This window comes from Sphaeramia orbicularis, chromosome 1 (genome assembly GCF_902148855.1).
Source record: "Sphaeramia orbicularis chromosome 1, fSphaOr1.1, whole genome shotgun sequence".
NCBI classification, from domain to species: domain Eukaryota; kingdom Metazoa; phylum Chordata; class Actinopteri; order Kurtiformes; family Apogonidae; genus Sphaeramia; species Sphaeramia orbicularis.
The window spans coordinates 54783857-54801205 of NC_043957.1; the positions used below are offsets into that span (position 1 = coordinate 54783857).

The 17349-nt window shown below is 38.8% G+C and overlaps 1 protein-coding gene across 2 annotated transcripts; it reads left to right on the forward strand.

The window, feature by feature from the left end:
- The first annotated feature begins 5496 nt into the window (after positions 1 to 5496).
- On the forward strand, positions 5497 to 17066 carry LOC115424876 (B-cell receptor CD22-like). 2 transcript variants are annotated; one of them, XM_030142275.1, is made up of 10 exons: positions 5497 to 5525; positions 7586 to 7685; positions 12664 to 13020; positions 13139 to 13381; positions 13664 to 13933; positions 14129 to 14392; positions 14674 to 14755; positions 16017 to 16077; positions 16385 to 16572; positions 16651 to 17066. In XM_030142275.1, the coding sequence occupies exons 2-10, from the start codon at positions 7616 to 7618 to the stop codon at positions 16739 to 16741; spliced, it is 1626 nt and encodes a 541-aa protein (XP_029998135.1). In that variant the 5' UTR covers positions 5497 to 5525; positions 7586 to 7615; the 3' UTR covers positions 16742 to 17066. The 2 variants fall into 2 exon arrangements, with proteins under 2 accessions (XP_029998135.1, XP_029998140.1); XM_030142280.1 differs by having other exon boundaries at positions 13148 to 13381.
- Positions 17067 to 17349: the final 283 nt, after the last annotated feature.

Here is a 17349-nt window from a genome sequence, read left to right on the forward strand (position 1 = left end):
CAGCAGTTAAAGCAGATAGGAACCTATTATAAACCAGCTAACCAGCAGTTAAAGCAGATAGGAACCTATTATAAACCAGCTAACCAGCAGTTAAAGCAGATAGGAACCTATTATAAACCAGCTAACCAGCAGTTAAACCAGATAGAAACATATAAACCAGCTAACCAGCAGTTAAAGCAGATAGAAACATATATAACCAGCTAACCAGCAGTTAAAGCAGACAGAAACATATATAAACCAGCTAACCAGCAGTTAAAGCAGATAGGAACCTATTATAAACCAGCTAACCAGCAGTTAAAGCAGATAGGAACCTATTTTAAACCAGCTAACCAGCAGTTAAAGCAGATAGGAACCTATTATAAACCAGCTAACCAGCAGTTAAAGCAGATAGGAACCTATTATAAACCAGCTAACCAGCAGTTAAAGCAGATAGGAACCTATTATAAACCAGCTAACCAGCAGTTAAACCAGATAGAAACATATAAACCAGCTAACCAGCAGTTAAAGCAGATAGAAACATATATAACCAGCTAACCAGCAGTTAAAGCAGACAGAAACATATATAAACCAGCTAACCAGCAGTTAAAGCAGACAGAAACATATATAAACCAGCTAACCAGCAGTTAAAGCAGGTACGAACATATTATAAACCAGCTAACCAGCAGTTAAAGCAGACAGAAACATATATAAACCACTTATAAACATATATAACCCAGTCCATCATCAGTAAACCACACCTTAGCAGATATCTCATATCTTAATCATCTTCAGTTCCATTATTAGCCAACTTTGCTTCAGTTCAGTTCAGCTAGCTGTAGCTAGTAACATCAAACGTTTTTTAACAATATAACAGGTTCCATACCTCTGTAATTGGATTAGTTTTCATCCTCCTCTTTTCTCCTCCTCTAAACTGTGCAGTTAAGGCCTTGGAAGGTCTTTTCATGGTGATAAACTCTCCAGTTTTTACCTGGATGCTAGTTCAACACTGACTCTGTCATTTAGCTCTGCTCTGTCTCTGTCACTCACACGCACACACACGGTACGCCAAAAAAAAAAAAAAAAAAAAAAAAAAAAAAACCCGACCCATGCATCACTAAAGTAAACCCCAGACAGGACTGTGCTGCTTTGTCCCAGCTTTAGTCTGTGTGTTCCAGGTAGAGTGGGGACCAGAAGACAACTGGAAACCACCAGTGACCAGAGCCGTCGCGATGACGTAGGCAAGGTAGGCAGTTGCCTAGGGCCCCTCGCTGAAGAGGGCCCCCGATGGCCGCATGGTCATTTATCTGTACAACTTATTAAAAACCATCCATTGTAAACAAACCACCACAGTGAGGCAGCATTAACCCTCTCCTGTACTGTTTTGTGACTGGGGCCCCCCAGACTAGGGGGATTCCCCCTATGCAATGACAAACACTATGAGGGTCATGTAGAAATGTCTGCCCTCGCGCACCCCCCATCACACCCCCCACTCTCTGTCAGTGGAGGAACAAATGGTCTGTCTACACCAGGCGTGTCCAAAGTCCGGCCCAGGGGCCAATCACGGCCCGCGGTCAGATTTAACACGGCCCACAGCTTTGGTTTTAGAATGTGTTATTTATGGCCCGCTTGGACTGTTGAACCGAGTACACGATTCATAAAAGCTTCCAAATGCAGTTCCTCCTTTCACCTCATGGTGGCAGCACCACTCTAACTCTAGCTGGCTCTGTGACCTTACCGTGAACCCTTTTCGCTAATTTCTAACCGTGGCGCCTGTAAATAAAAAAAAAACAAAGTTGACAGTGAGGGCTGCCGCTTCCAGCAGAGATGGGAAGTACAATTTTTTTTCACTGAAAATCGAGGTGATTGTGTTTGCCTAATTTGTCAACAGACTGTTGCCTTGTTTAAGGAATTCAATGTAAAGAGACACTAGCAGACAAAACATGCTAACGCATACGACAAGCTAGCAGGGAGTGAGCGCTCTGAAAAAGTGAAGCACATTCCAGCTGCTTTCAACTCAACAGTGACTGTTCATGTGAACCTGAGTTCAGTGAAGTCACCACCAGGGCAGGCTACTAAGTTGCCAGGTTAGTTGCCTGTAACTGCTGGTGTTGTGTACTTGTAGATGGAACACAAATATTACTTTCTGAATGATTTTGTGAAAGACAAGAGTAAGAGTCATATGTTTTCATCTGAAATGTTAACAGACTTTGCATTACTGAGTAATATATGAGTACTGATTAAAGTACTGATTATGAGTACTGATATAGGTCATGTTTAAAATGAATGTGGGGTTAAGATTTGTATCAACTTGGATGTTTCAGATACTCCACACAGTTTGTTCTATGTTATCTGTCTCCAGATGTGAAAGGAAGGCAGAACTGGTTGTTTTTTTTATTTGTTCCCACCTGAGTGGCTCAGATTTGGTTACACTGCCATTTAAAAAAATGACATTGTGACAATGAAAATAAACTTGTTGTAGAACAGCGTGTTTATATGTAATTTTTACTGTTTAAAAAACGTCTGAAGGGACCACTGGCCCCTGGCAGTGTCCACATTACCAGATCTGGCCCTCTTTAAAAAAAAGTTTGGACACCCCTGGTCTACACTGAACACGGCGGCGCGAGCATTTAAAAACAGCAATGATAAAGCGCTCCTACCCTTCAGGGTTTGCAAAAAGACAAAAAAGAAAGAAGAGGAAAAACGCCAACGACACAGCGGTAAGTATTAAGTAAACCATTGTTTTCTCCAAATAGGCTACAACTGTGTGATATGTTTGAAAGTGTGCGAACAAAAGCCCTCACATCAGTGACCAAACACAAACATAGATGTTAGCATGAGAGGGAGAGGATTCAGTTCAAGAACTAATCACATACACACAACACAACTGTGTTCTGTTGGAAGAATTTAAGGAGAGAAGGAACACAACTGCTCCATCGCCCTTTTCTACTGTTGGACAGCGTTCCAAAACTTCTTTTGAGCTAAATAATTTGGATGTGGAGGACCGAAGTACGACAGCATTAAAAGTATTTAGTCATGAAAAGCCAAAGCTAAGCCTACTGAAGTGTTTTCACTTACTCTGGACGGATGTCTGCTCCTGCTGCCGTCACCCACACAACTTTATTCCAGACAAAATCGTCTGCTCCTATGAATCCCATCCAGTTTGGACAAATAATCCATCCAGTTCAATGGACATTTTCGGTTAGCTAGCAATTTCCGTTGGTGATCTGTCCATCCCATTAGGAGTAAAATGTCCCTTTTCCATTGCTTTTGTCCGTCTCATCAGTACGTCTGTTCCTTGTGTTGCAGCTGGTTTAGACACAGAAGAGGACTAGAGTAGGACTGCAGCAAAAGTTTGTATTTTCAAGCCAACATTTGTTAAAGTCCCTCACATCAGCTCTGTGCCCTCACTGCGTTTTTTCTTCACGTTCAAGGAAAGCACACGTAAACAATACATGAGGCGTTCAGGAACAATTAGAATAATTAGGAAATTACAACACTTTTCAAAATCGTCAAATATTCAGAATATTCAAATACAACATCAAAAAAATGAATGGCGGTGTCTGTGAACCATGTCTGTGAACCACGTAATCACAATCCTACATTTTAAACTCTGTAATTATCTATATTTCCCACACTTGCCCATCAACACATCGCAACACTTTGCACCATGTGCTCAGGTAGTTTTCCCGGATGAGGTCTGACGTTACATTTTGGTGCATTATGGGAAGTGAAGTTCTTCTCCTGCAAAGTTACTATCAAATCCTCCGCACTTTAATCATATACTTCTAGAATAAGGACAAAAGTAAGCCTACTCACCAAATGCCTTTTTTTTTTTTCTTTTTCAGGTGCTTTGCTTAAATTTCTGTCAGCGCCAACTGATAGTGACAATTTGTGTCATTCCCATCAACAATGCCAAATTGAAGACACTGTGTCCTTTACTACACTCTGGTGGATACTCTGTGTTGCGTAATACAGAGTAATTCATGACTCATTAAATGCACCAGAAAACAGGAAATCGCATCTGGATTTTATCTTTCTTCTTCAGTGATTCGACCACCATATCTTCGCGTATTAGGGGCCTCACTTTAGTTTCTTGCCTTGGGCCCCCAGATATCTTGAAACGGCCCTGCCAGTGACCAGACATGACAGACTGTGTAGTGTTGTATGGTGTCACCAGCTCAAACTGCTGGAGCAAAATAAATCAATTTGATATCAATCCGACATTGACAAAGACGAAAACGAAGGGAATGGTATCCATAATTTTTATACGTTTTAGTTAGTTTTGTAAGCTCACGATACAGTTTGAGTTAGTTATCGTTTTTTTTCTTTTAATTAGAGTTTTTATTAATTTCAGTTAACGAAAATGTTTTTTCAATTTTAGTTTTCGTCATTTCGTTCGTTTTTGTTAACGATAATAACCTTGGTCCAAATGAAAAGTCAAAGTAGGAGACAATATAATGCAGCATGAGATCGACTGAACATAGACACCACAAACTGAATAACTCACACCTTCACTGAATATGACAGTAACGACCACAGTGTAAACAAAAAACAAACACTTTACTGTCATTTTTTTGTGCAATTCACCAGTTAGTTACACAAGGAATGGTTATTGAGCGCTGTATCTCTGTTCCGATCCACTTCATGTTCTATTCTTGTAAATCTTATATTTCTTTATAGACAGTCAGATGCTTTAATTAAGTCTTTCTACCAGTCTGGATCTCCCTGGAGGTGATGCTGGACCTCTTATTGTAATGAACTAGACGAGACGCCTCAGAGGTGATGTGTTCAAAGATGTCATTGACTAATGAGTTCATGATGCTCCTGGCCTTGGAGGAGATCCTGGTGTCGGGGTGGACCTGCTTCAGGACCCTGTACACGTAGATGGTGTACCTCTCCTTCCTGGTCTTTTTCTTCCTCTTGCCTACTTTACCTGTGGCCTTGTTGACAGCTTTCTTGGAGGCCTTCTTGGACACATATTTTGCTGCTTATGCCTATTCAAGGAATAAACATTTCAAAGAGCCACCACCTCCTTTATCAGATTCCATGAAAAAATCCCCTTCACCTCCCTTATGTTTTAGTCTTGATCATAAAATCCACTCTCTGTATCTGTTCTGTGTAAAATCTTTTGCATGAATGTATTTATTTATTTATTTATTTTCACATTTTGCTCCTCATCTCAACTGTTTAGGAGATGAGGTCGTATTTCATCACAGTTCTTTTGTATCTGTTTTTAAATGTCATTATTTTCAGGCTGTTTCCAGTATCTTAACACCTAAGTACGTAAATGTCAAATAACACATCACACTTAAACAGCTGGATGTAATATGTTTTCTTAGCTGTCAGAGGAGTTGCTAAGTAGGTAACATTGGTTTATTACTAACAGGTGAAAAGATGAAATAGTTTTTGCTTTGTTTAACTATAATATTTATCTCAGCATTAATATTAATGTCAAAAACAGGAAGGAAATGAAGCTGTTTAACAGCCTCGCCTTCAGTTCAGTCACCACAGAGGAGAGGCATCTGGACAAGAAAACACCCATTCCAGTGAGTTCAGTTATTACCTCCGCCAAGGAGGTTATGTTTTTGCCAGGGTTTGTTTGTTTGTTTGTTTGTTTGTCTGTCTGTTTGTCTGTCCATTAGTGTGCAACATAACTTAAAAAGTTATGGACAGATTTTGATGAAATTTTCAGGGTTTGTTGGAAATGGGATAAGGAAGAAATGATTAAATTTTGGTGGTGATCAGGGGTGGGGGGCGCAGACCAGAAAATTTCATCAAAATCTGTCCATAACTTTTTGAGTTATGTTGCACACTAACGGACAGACAAACAGACAGACAAACAAACCCTGGCAAAAACATAACCTCCTTGGGGGGGGGGGGGGGGGGGGGGGGGGGGGGGGGCACTGATCAGCCTTGGCGGGGGTCTGCGCTCTCCGAGTGCTTCTAGTTTTTATTGTGAAAGTTACATATTAAACTGGGTGAACAGTAAACATCTGTCAACCATTCTGGTTTGTAATTGACAACAGTTTAATTTTCGGATGAGATCTGCAGCTTTTCATAACTTTAATGAGTTTTAACTTGTCCTAGTTTGGTCATTTTCTTAGTCATATTCTGACTAAGCCTGCTCGGTGTGATATAAGTTTGCATAAGCCATTTGTACTGTAACAATCTATATTTTGTGTTAACAGCTTTAAAATAACCAATTTCCCAATCTGCTTCCTGAATATCTAAGTTTAAGTCATGTTTCCAAGCTATTTTTTTTTTTTTTCTATTTTTTTCATAGTTGAATCCTTTGAGGAAGGCAGTAATAGTTCATAGAACCGGGAGAGTTGACCCCTACCATTTATATGGGACAGAGTCAACTCTTCAATTCTAGAAAGTGGACATACAGAGGACAGATGTTTATGAGTAGATATAAAGTGTTTAAACTGTAGATATTTAAAGAAAGGCTTTTTTGGAAGGTTATATTTTTCACACTGTTGGGGATAAGTTAATAAATAACCCTCTTCATGTGAGTCTGAAATGTTTTCAACACCTTTATTAAATCGTATTTTGAATCCACCATCAGCTCTACCAAGTATGAAGAAACTGTTGCCCCATGTGAGGGAGAACTGCCACAGTGCCAGTGTGTCACAGACATGTTGGTGTGCTGAGTGCCATACTCTAATTGATTTTCTAAGAAAGGAATTATTTATTTGTTTAATTAGTTTTTTAACAGTTGTTGAGTACAAATAGAGCTTGAGAGGAAGTCCAGATATTGATGTTTGTTCTATATTCACCCAAGTAGGAAATGATGTCTCTGAGAGATAGCAAATTGTTGATCGTAGCTGGGCAGCCCAGTAGTACCATTTCAAATTATGGAGTTGAAGCCCATCCCTCTCATATGGTAAATACAACAGTCTCAGCTGAAGTTGAGCTTTTTTATTGTACCAAATAAAATAGTTTAATAGCTCACTGATATTACAAAAGAAGGTTTCAGGAAAAGGAAGGAGGAAAGATTGAAAGTGACAGAGAAATTTTGGTAAGATTAACATTTTAATGATATTTATGTGGCCAGACATGGAAATAGGCATTTGCGCCCACCTATTCAACGTCCACCAGGGGATCAGAGCTTAAGGAAACCATTTGGTTTACATTAGGGCTGGGGTGTGACCTTTCATTTTCATTTAATAACATTAAAGCTGACTTTGAATTGTTTATTTTATATCCAGATATTACCAGGTCTCAATTAAGTTCTGTAATTGGGGGACTGAGCCTTTATCTATATGTTAAATGTTTTCTTTCCTGTCAGAGCTGCTGCTATGTATGTGACAGAGGGTTATTACTGACAGGTGAAAATATTATAGTTCATCACATTCAGAAAGTATATTAAAATGTTTCAAGCTTTGCTCAAAATAGTTTTAGCTTTGTTTAACTATGACATGTACATCAGCTTGAATATTAATGTTAAAAATAGGAAGGAAATGAAGCTGTTTAACATCCTCGCCTTCAGTTCAGAGACCCCAGTGGAGAGGCATCTGGACAAGAAAACACCCGTTCCAGTAAGTTCAATTATTCATTGAAGTTATGACTCTTTTGTGAAATAAATGTATTTGTTAACATTTAGGAATTCATCTGAAGTCAGTCAGACAGTGAGATGAGAGCAGCAACAACGATGAGTTTAAGATCAGCAAGTGGATTTATCGTCTTCATTCTCTCTGTTACAGGTACTGTAGATCTTTATTTCCGTTAATGGAATAATTTTTAATGTGAAAATTACCAATGAAACTGTGTGAACAGCAAAAAAACTATCAATCATTCTGGTTTGTATTTGACAACAGTTTAGTTTCTGGATGAGATCTGCAGCTTTTCATAACTTAATGAGTTCTAACATGTGCTGGTTTGGTCAGAACCATTATCCTATGCCATATAAAAGTATTCTAATCAATAAATCACTCAAATGCTCTTCAGAACAAAAATTTTCAACATCAGATGTGCAGTGTGATGTAAAAAATGTTAGATCAGTTTTTGTTTTTCTCACATCTGTATAAATACAAGATTTCCTGTTTTATGTCTTACCATATTCTAGTGTTTTACTGTGCAGTAGTTTTACCAAATTACGTTTATTATTGATTTGATGGTTACAAAGTAAAATAAATTTGCCTTTTTTCACCATAGCTGCTGTGAAAAGTTTCTAACACCTCTGTGTTCTGCATTTCTGTTTTTCTTTGCATCCATCTGACCACAGAGTGAACAGAGGAAACAAACCAAGAACAGATCAGACTCAAACAATAATAACTACGATGTTACCAGTGGCAGACCGTGCATTTCATAGAACTTCAGTAGTGCTCTGTCTGAATCAATCCACCCCTCAATAACTATTTTATGGTTATAAAAGCCCTCTTATTATGCAGAAATGCAGTATAAAGAGCCGTTGCATTGCAGATAAATAACTCGTGTAGCCACAATAAATGCCTTTACTGAATAAACAAACCCGGGGTGCACAAGTCTCCTTCTACTGTCGCTACAACTGCAACACACATGAAGTCTCAGTCACAAATGCCGTTACGAACAGCTACGAACACTGTGCGAATGATTTATGGACCATTTCGTACGACCTTTTCAAGGCGGCTGTATAAGAATGGTGTGTTCATGGAGTGTTCGTGGATCGTTCCCAAGTTCGTAGCCAGGTGAGCAATCTTGCCCAAGATTTTCTACGGAAGCAGTACGAAACCCCCTTTCACATGGTGCACTAACAAATGCCTTATGAACTACATAAGAACAACGCACGACATTCGTGGATCAGGAGGTCTTTTCCAGGACCCACATGTTCCTGCGGTGGCTGCAAGAAGATCTCAAGAACACATTACGGTGTTATTAGGGGTCCCATACGACATTCACACGAACGAATCACAGACAGGTGGGCGTAAGGTTCAGTGCAGCAGTAGTACGACATTTGTGGCGTTCTTAGAAGGGTCGAATACAAACTGTCAAGATGGAGTGAATGACTGGTCTCAAACGCACGGTGCAAAACATATAAAGAATTAAGTCTTTTATTAACAGAAAAATAAACTTGAAATCAATCGGCTGAGATAGTGCACAATCCACCGGGACGAGGATCAGGGTGATGGATGTGCATGTCGGACGGTTAGTGTTTTTAACATTCACTTCTCTCTATTATTCTTGTGTATCTTTGTTATATTCTTCTACTTTCACTTCAAATTTCTTCATCTGATGTCTTATTATGACTCCTAATTTCTAACAGTACAGGTCAGTTTTCGTGCAGTAATGTGTGAATTCAGCACCACGGACAGCACATGATCCCAAACCCATCAAACACACATTCACAAAAGGCTTAATGTAAAAATAGGTTAATGTAGTTTAATGTCCGAAAAGAGCATCAATAATCACCAAATTATGCGTGGACATCTCTAATGCTGGGATAGGCTCCAGCGCCTCCGCGACCATCTGGAGGATAAAGCGGTTCACAAAATAAACGAATGAATGAAATAATGAGTGAACAGTACTCTAAGATTAAACTATGTTAAGTTTTTTTTTTTTTTTTTGCAGATGTGAAAGTGGACATGACTACAGATGTGCACACGGACTTTGGTGCTGATTGATCACTGTTCTAGGGCATTAAACTACATTAAGTTATGTTTTTTTAGCAAGCACTTTAGAATGGCCCTCCTCTTCCGCTGCTGTCGGACTGAAACACCGTAAGATTTTCCTACCATTGACTTGCAAGCACCGTGAGTTTCATGTAGGGCTGACGTGAATTGACTTTACGACAAAATAATTCATGAAGTGGCCGTAGGTCTGACGTAGGAAGGTCTCAAGGCACCCTTACGAAGACTGTTACAACTGTATGGTGTTAATATGACTCAAAATCACGTCATTTTCTCACAGCGGCCTCAAGATGCTCTTCATTTTGAATGGCAGCCGTACCGACTTCGTAAGACGGTCATAAGAAACCAGTGCTGCCTCCAAGAATGTCTACAAACTCCAGAACTCAAACAGAGATTCGTACAAACCCATTGTTCGTATGAAGCTTTGTGACTGAGGCTTAAAGAAGCATCAATAATAACCTCATTAACTTGTAATATTATCTAGGAAAACAGCAACATTTTACTCACCAAAAATTCTGATTTGTACACACAATCCATCCTCCTTTCTTTCCTCAAAAAGAGTTCAACTATTCTGTCGTACAGATTATCCGTGCAAGTGACTGGGGGTACCGGTCGTAGTTAGTGGACTGAAAGTGACAGACAAATCCTTTTCCTGGTGTTGACAGGCCTGCTAGCTTTGGAATTGTCCGACCTTTCTTAGTGATGTCCAGCTTTTCTGGAATTGTCCGTCTTGAAAATGGCTTTGACAATAAATCTGCAACCAAATCCATTTCTTCTCCTCCCTTAGCCATTGTGGGTTGACAAAACAGCTATGAAACCAACACAACTGTACTTCTGTTCATGCAGCTCGCTAAAGATGCAGTTTGCTAGCTTTGGCTGCTACGCTCTCTAACTATCCAATCAAAAGCTGTGAATACACTGACGTTACCGTACGCCTGCTAGAGGGCCTTGGTGTAGCCAACTCAAAATCTGATTGGTTGAAGCAGCAGTTTCATGGACACTTTGCTAGAGGGCCTGCAGAACTGATTGTGAAGGCCTCCAGGCAGAGTTCTTTGACTCTGACCCTGCCTGGCAACAAATGATGGCTGAAATATGATTGGTTAAATGCTTTCATATGAAAATACGTGTCTGGAAGCAGCACCACCAGGGGAAAAGCTATGAAGGGAAGCGGACAGACCATTTGGAATTATTTAATAAGTATTCATGGACAAAATATAATTAACATCAGTCTGTGATTCAGATATTTTTTTAGGCCAGCAGAGAAGGCCTTGCAGGCCCTAACGGCCAACCACTGGGTGTTACTGATCATCTGATGGATTAAACAGATATGAGAATAAGAGTTAAACATAATAAAACTTCAGGTGTTTGTGAGCTGAACACTACACTAATGTAATATGTCAGATGATTTATTAAAGGTTTTTGGCTGATATCTTTGAACAACTGCATTGTTTTTCAGTGATTATAGATTAAATTGTCTCTGTTTGAGGTTCATCCAGTTTACTTTTTTCTACAACCACAATGATGATCTTTTAATTGATTTATCCATTGACTTACATTTATTTCTTTTGTTTGTTTTTTTTTGTTGTTGTTTTTTTTTTTATTATTAGTGATAGTTAACAAGACAATGTGGACAGAAAAGCAACAACTGTAACACATAAAGGGGAAATTAAACAAATAAACAAACAAACCAAAAACAACAACAACGACAGAGTATTTGACAAACAGCAACAACAACATCATATTACAATGAAAAGGATAATAAATGTAAATAGCAACTAAACATTATAACTTGGTTAGGGGCGATAGGGAAAAGGGGAAGGGGGGGTGTGAATGAAAGTGAGAAAGAGAGAGGGGGGAGTGAGGGGGAAAATAATAATTGTTGTAATAATACAAAAATATATAATAATAATACCAGCAGCCTAATTTGCTAGTATTATTGTGGTGGCAGTAGCGGCGGAGGCAGTCACAATGCAACAATGACTTAAATAATTTAATATTTGTAAAAATGTATTTGTATCAGTTACTATCAGTTTTGAGTTTATATGAATCAGTTTAAATTAATATGGCTATGGGGGGGTAGATGGAGCCCAGCACGCAGAGCCCGAGGAGAGGAGGACACCATCAACCCCCCACACAACCTCCAGCACCCCCAGCAGCACAACCACAACCCAAGGACAAGATCAGCCATAACCAGTCAAAGGGTATTCCTCCTATGCCCCCCCCCCCCCCTTTTTTTTTTTTTTTTTGGTGAATATAGACCTAGTCCACTCCACAGTTGGACCACTCTCAGACCATTTAGGAGAAGGTCTGTCCACTGTGGAGTGACCATTTTTAATTTTTAATTTTTCTTATATATGAGGTAGGTGTAAATGCCTTCAAGCCAGCTACCTCACACTGCCCTCTCCAAAGACTGCAGCCATACCACCAGGGGGCTGAAGGTCGAGAGAGGCAGGTGTCATCCCACCCCAGCCCCCCCCCCCCCAAAAAAAAATTATTATTATCCAGACTTATGAATGCCTCCACCGCCACCGCCCACACAAACTATGGCAACGGCAATAATAATGAAAATAGTAACAAGAACAAAGATGATAATGATGATAGTAGTACTGGTAACAATAATAATGACAAAGATTATGACAATAGTAGCAATGATAATGACAATAATACCTGTAACAACAGCAACAGTGATGTTAACACCAATGATAGCAACAACAATAATAAACAGTAGGAATAACAACGATGACAGTAAAAATATTACTTTCTAAAAAAAAAAAAAGGAGCCTCGGTTAAAGAGGAAAAGAGGGGAGGGGAGAGAGAGGGGAAGAAAGAAGTGTAGGTGGGAACGAAGGAGAGCAGGAATCCTGGTTTATCTGTATGTGGAGGTAGAGAGAAAGAATGAAGTTGATGTGAATGATGTAAATTAAAAAATGTTTGTTATGGGTTGGATATGGTCCTGTACGTGGCTCTGGTTTTGGTTACTGCTTTGGTTTGAGTTCTGGATGGACTCACACAATAATGATTGTTTAATTGATTTATCCATTGACTCATATTTGTTTCTTAATTTGTTCTGTTACAGTTGTTCAGGGTCAAAATGGATGGAGAGTGACTTACACTTCTACTCAGATCTGTGCCTTAAAAGGATCAACAGTCGACATGAGCTGCACCTACACATACCCATACTGGATAAACAAACAGAAAACTACAGTTGAGAAAACATTCTGGTTTAGCAATGGAGACATTAACCCTGTAGATCTGAAAACAGAGTCAGAGTACAAAGATCGTGTACTTTTATATGACTATGGGGGCTACTACTCTTCTGTGAGAATCTCAGACCTGAGACAGAGCGACTCAGCTCAGTACCAGTTCAGGTTTATAACAAACCAACCTGGTGGACGTTATACTGGTTCACCTGGAGTCACTCTGACTGTCACAGGTAAATGCTTCAGAAATATACAAATACATTCATCTAATAGTTAAAATCTGTATATATGTGTAGTTTCTTGTGTTTGTTAAATTGTTCATTTAACATAACATTTCTTTATTTTTCATAGCACATCCAGATCTCCAGGTCCATGTGACCAGATCATCATCCTGCAGGAATTCTAATTGTGTCCAAGTAGAGCTGAGGTGTCACAGCAGCTGTCGTCTACCTGACAATTACAAATACACCTGGTTCAAGAACAGAAAGAAGATTCAGAGTCAAACATCATCTTCCTATTCCACCTCTTTTTCCTCTGAAGATACCGTTTCCTGTGCTGTTAAAGGTTATGAGATGTTCTCCTCTCCTCCAGTGTGTGAGTTTACTCCACAGTCTTCCTCTAACATCTCTCCATCTAGTGGAGGTTTTTATCTAATGCAGTGTAACATGACTGCATGGATTTCCAAATGATTTCTGTGTGTACTGGAGAGATGTTCAAACTATAGCTTCTATAAGTGACCAGTGTCTCCACCACTTCTGTCCATCTTGTCTCCATCTGTCAGCTTTATACTTTGGTGGGTTATGAGGGGTGGAGTCAAAAATCAAACATTACTATGATTTTTATCTTAAAATGTTTTGTTAATGTTTTCTTCTCCAGTTGCTCCAACAGTTCCTTCAGTGTCTTTCAGTCCCTCTGGTGAAATCATTGAGGGCAGTTCAGTGACTCTGACCTGTACCAGTGATGCAAACCCACCTGTTACTAAATACACCTGGTACAAGAGAGGAAAGAATCAACTTCAGTCAAGAGGTGAAGGACAGCAGTTTGTCCTCAGCTTCATTAACTCCTCTGACTCTGGATCATATTCATGTTTGGCTAGGAACAGTCTGGGGTTGAAGATGTCAGAATACGTCTATATTGATGTGAAATGTGAGTAAAATGCTTTACTTTGTAGAATATGTCTAGTGTCACGTGACACATCCAATGAGAATCCTCTTTTCTCCGGAGATTCTAATACAGCAAAGGATGAATCTGCAAATCACTGAAACACATCATACAGCAGCAAAGGAACCATCATCCATCCATCCATCCATCCATCCATTCATTCTTTCAAATCTCCTCCAGATCCTCCCAGACTTCCCTCTGTGTCCGTGAGTCCGTCTGGTCAGATAGTTCAGGGCAGTTCAGTGACTCTGACCTGTACCAGTGATGCAAACCCACCTGTTACTAAATACACCTGGTACAAGGAGGATGAAGACTCACCAAAAGTATCAGGACAGAACTTCACCATCACTGACGTCAGATCTGAACACAGTGGGAATTATTACTGTGAAGCCCAGAACAGCAGAGGACGACAGAACTCCACCTCACATCTGATTGTTGTATCATGTGAGTGTTTGCATTTAACTGCACATAGACTCAGAAAAAAACTAAAAACACAGTGAGAGTCACACTTTGTAAATGTTGTTGAGCTTTTTAACTCACATTTGTAAAGCATTTTGTAGAGAAAGCCAGGACTTTTTTTTAGACTTACAGCAGCTTAAAGTTTTTCTTTGTATTTGTATTTACAAGTTTTAACACCTCATCAAGTCTGTTTAATACTGTGAACATGTGCTGTGTTTCTCTCTTTGTTGTTTTTATCTTTCAGTGTTTTCTTCTTCTTTTTTCAGACAAATGGAAATCAGTAGCAGCTGGAGTGACTGTTGCCATTCTCCTTCCCATAATCCTCATCTCTGTCTTCATATTAGTCAGGTAAATTAAATTTCACCAGAGAATTGCTTGAATTCATGAGGCATGGAATAATTTTAATATAGTTTGAACCATCAGCCACTTCTTCAGTTTTTTAAATAAAACCCCAAAGAGTATCGAAGCTTTGAAACTGTGGTGCTTTTGGAGAACTTCTTTCAGTTCATGCTGGGAGGAAAAGTAGTTCTGTTGGGGGTTTAGTGACTTTCAGTTTATACATGGTAAGACCAAGACCTTATGCAGTGCATGGAAGTTATTCAACTCCTTGGATGTTTTCCCCTTTTATTGCTAGTTCGACTATGATGATATCCAAAGCAATGTAGCATGTTTGTTAATAATTTTACAATGAAAAACAACAACAAAAGATAATAATAATAATAATAATAATAATAATAATAATTATTATTATTATTATTATTATTATTATTATTATTATTATTATTATTATATCAAAGTGAAGAAGTTTCTACAAAGTAACGTCAATTAATTAAAAACACATAATATATTGATATCTAATGTAAAACAAGTAATTGAATATTCTCCTTCTTTAAACTGACTGGTCTTATTCACCAGAGGTTCAGTAATAATGATAATATTCTCACAATAGTGACCTGAGAACAGTGAATGTGTCTGAAGTGATTGTAATATAAACATATCTGTGTCTGGAAGGTTCAGTATTCATAGCTACTAATACACTTCAAATATAAAAGAACACACAACCAGCCCTGACAAAAGGTTATTGAAAAGCACAACTGTAGTTTGTGGAATTCACTAAATATCCACTGATGACAAAGATCACAGAACACACACATCACAGCAGAGAAATGATAAGGCTCATCTAGAAAAGTTCAGTGTCGGTTTAGATTGTGTTCACCGTTTTATCAGACAGCATTTTCTTTTGGTAAAACTCATTTTGGTGTTCCTATTCATTCCTTCACTGGTTGTAGTGTATTATTCCACACACATCAGATTTAGGAAGGACAACTTTAATAAAAAAAAAAAAAAGAAACTGTCATGAACAGCTTGTGCACCTCAGTCAGCAGAGAATGAAAGAATGAAGTGATGTTTAACATGAAGTGAATGAAGGGGCAGCAGTGGAGTGTAAAGTCTGGTTCTTGTGACATTAGCCGATACATGTTTAGACGACAAACTGATTCCTTTTAGATTCATGTCGAGGAAAAAGGGAAGCAGTGCATGATCTATGTGGTAACCAATGGATTTGTATGTGTCTGAGCTGCATTTGTTTCTTCATTGTGTGTTTCTCTAGAAGAAGGAGAGCTTTGAAAACATCATCTGAACCTGAAGACAGAGCGGACAACAGCCAACAGGTGAGAACAGATGTGTTTTAGTACAAAACTAAGCTGTTCTGGAAAATGTCATCTGACTGCAGCTCATCATGTTCTTCACTCAAACCAACTCATGATGTGATTACATTCACCAGAAGTTGTCCTGCTTTTTTCACCTGTTTTATATCCCCTTTCTGTCATTTGCTGACATGTTGATAGAATATCTTCAACGTTGTTTTCTGTCATATTGGTCTTTTCAGCAGATTGCCGTCCTCTCTCTGAATGCACCATTTAAAATAAAGTCGTACGCAGGTGAAATGTTTCCTTCACAGTATTTTTGTCTGTGCAGTGTCCACCTAATCACAGACACCCAGAGGAGCAGGACAACCTTCATTACGCCACCGTCAACTTCTCTCAGAACAAGGAGGATTCAGTTTACTCCAACACTGGACCAGCTCGGTGCCCAAGACACAAGAAGGAACCAACATTTACTGAGTACTCTGCTCTCCCATTTCATAACAACAGCAAAAAGCAGAGGTGAGATCTGACATTCTCTTGTATTTAAACATCAAATCAATTTACAATCACCTGATTAATCTTCTATTTCTATGTCAGAGACAGAGTTAAGGAAACTGCCGAGGATTCAGCTGTATTGTACAGCACAGTCAAGAAACCCAAAGGACCAAGGACCTCGGCTCCAAAGTGAAATGTGTAATACCACTCATGGCCACTAGAGGCTGCTCCTAAGAGCCTTGTCTCCCATGGACTCACACTGAACTCCTCTCTAAACTTTTTAAGTCATTTTTTTCTAGGAGTGTTTTTTCTGACTGTTATTATTTTTGGAATTTCTAATAAGTAATGTGTTCCATCTTTAACCTTTTTCTCCATTAATGAGATCACAAGTCAAACAGAAGGCACTGATTAACAGGTGTGATTGATAGTTTGGAAAGTTGGACCTCTGACGTTTCAGTTAATTTCAAAATTTTTTTTCTTGACAGAAAGCTAAATTGTCGTTATAGCTTATGCTTGCAATCCCATAGCCCCACCCATTTTGTCCAAATATTGTCACTTTTGCCCCAAATATACAAAGTAATCCCTTTCACATCCTTTATGGGGTTTTTTTGGGGTTTTTTTTGTTTTTGTCTTTTTTTTATTAAATCCATTCTGTGTATCTGTTCTGTGTAAAAATCTATTCTTGTATGTATGTATTCTATTTTTTTTTTTTTTCTTCACATTTTGCTCCAGAACCAAACTTTTTTTGGAACTGGGGTTGTATTCCATCACAGTTCTATCGTATCTGTTTTTAAATGTCAT

Bases quoted from the DNA above. Each gene is read 5' to 3' on its own strand.
- LOC115424876 (XM_030142275.1), top strand. From the start codon at position 7,616: ATGAGAGCAGCAACAACGATGAGTTTAAGATCAGCAAGTGGATTTATC. The intron at 7,686-12,663 runs GTACTGTAGATC...GTTCTGTTACAG, and splicing joins CTTCATTCTCTCTGTTACAG to TTGTTCAGGGTCAAAATGGA. The intron at 16,573-16,650 runs GTGAGATCTGAC...TTTCTATGTCAG, and splicing joins AACAACAGCAAAAAGCAGAG to AGACAGAGTTAAGGAAACTG.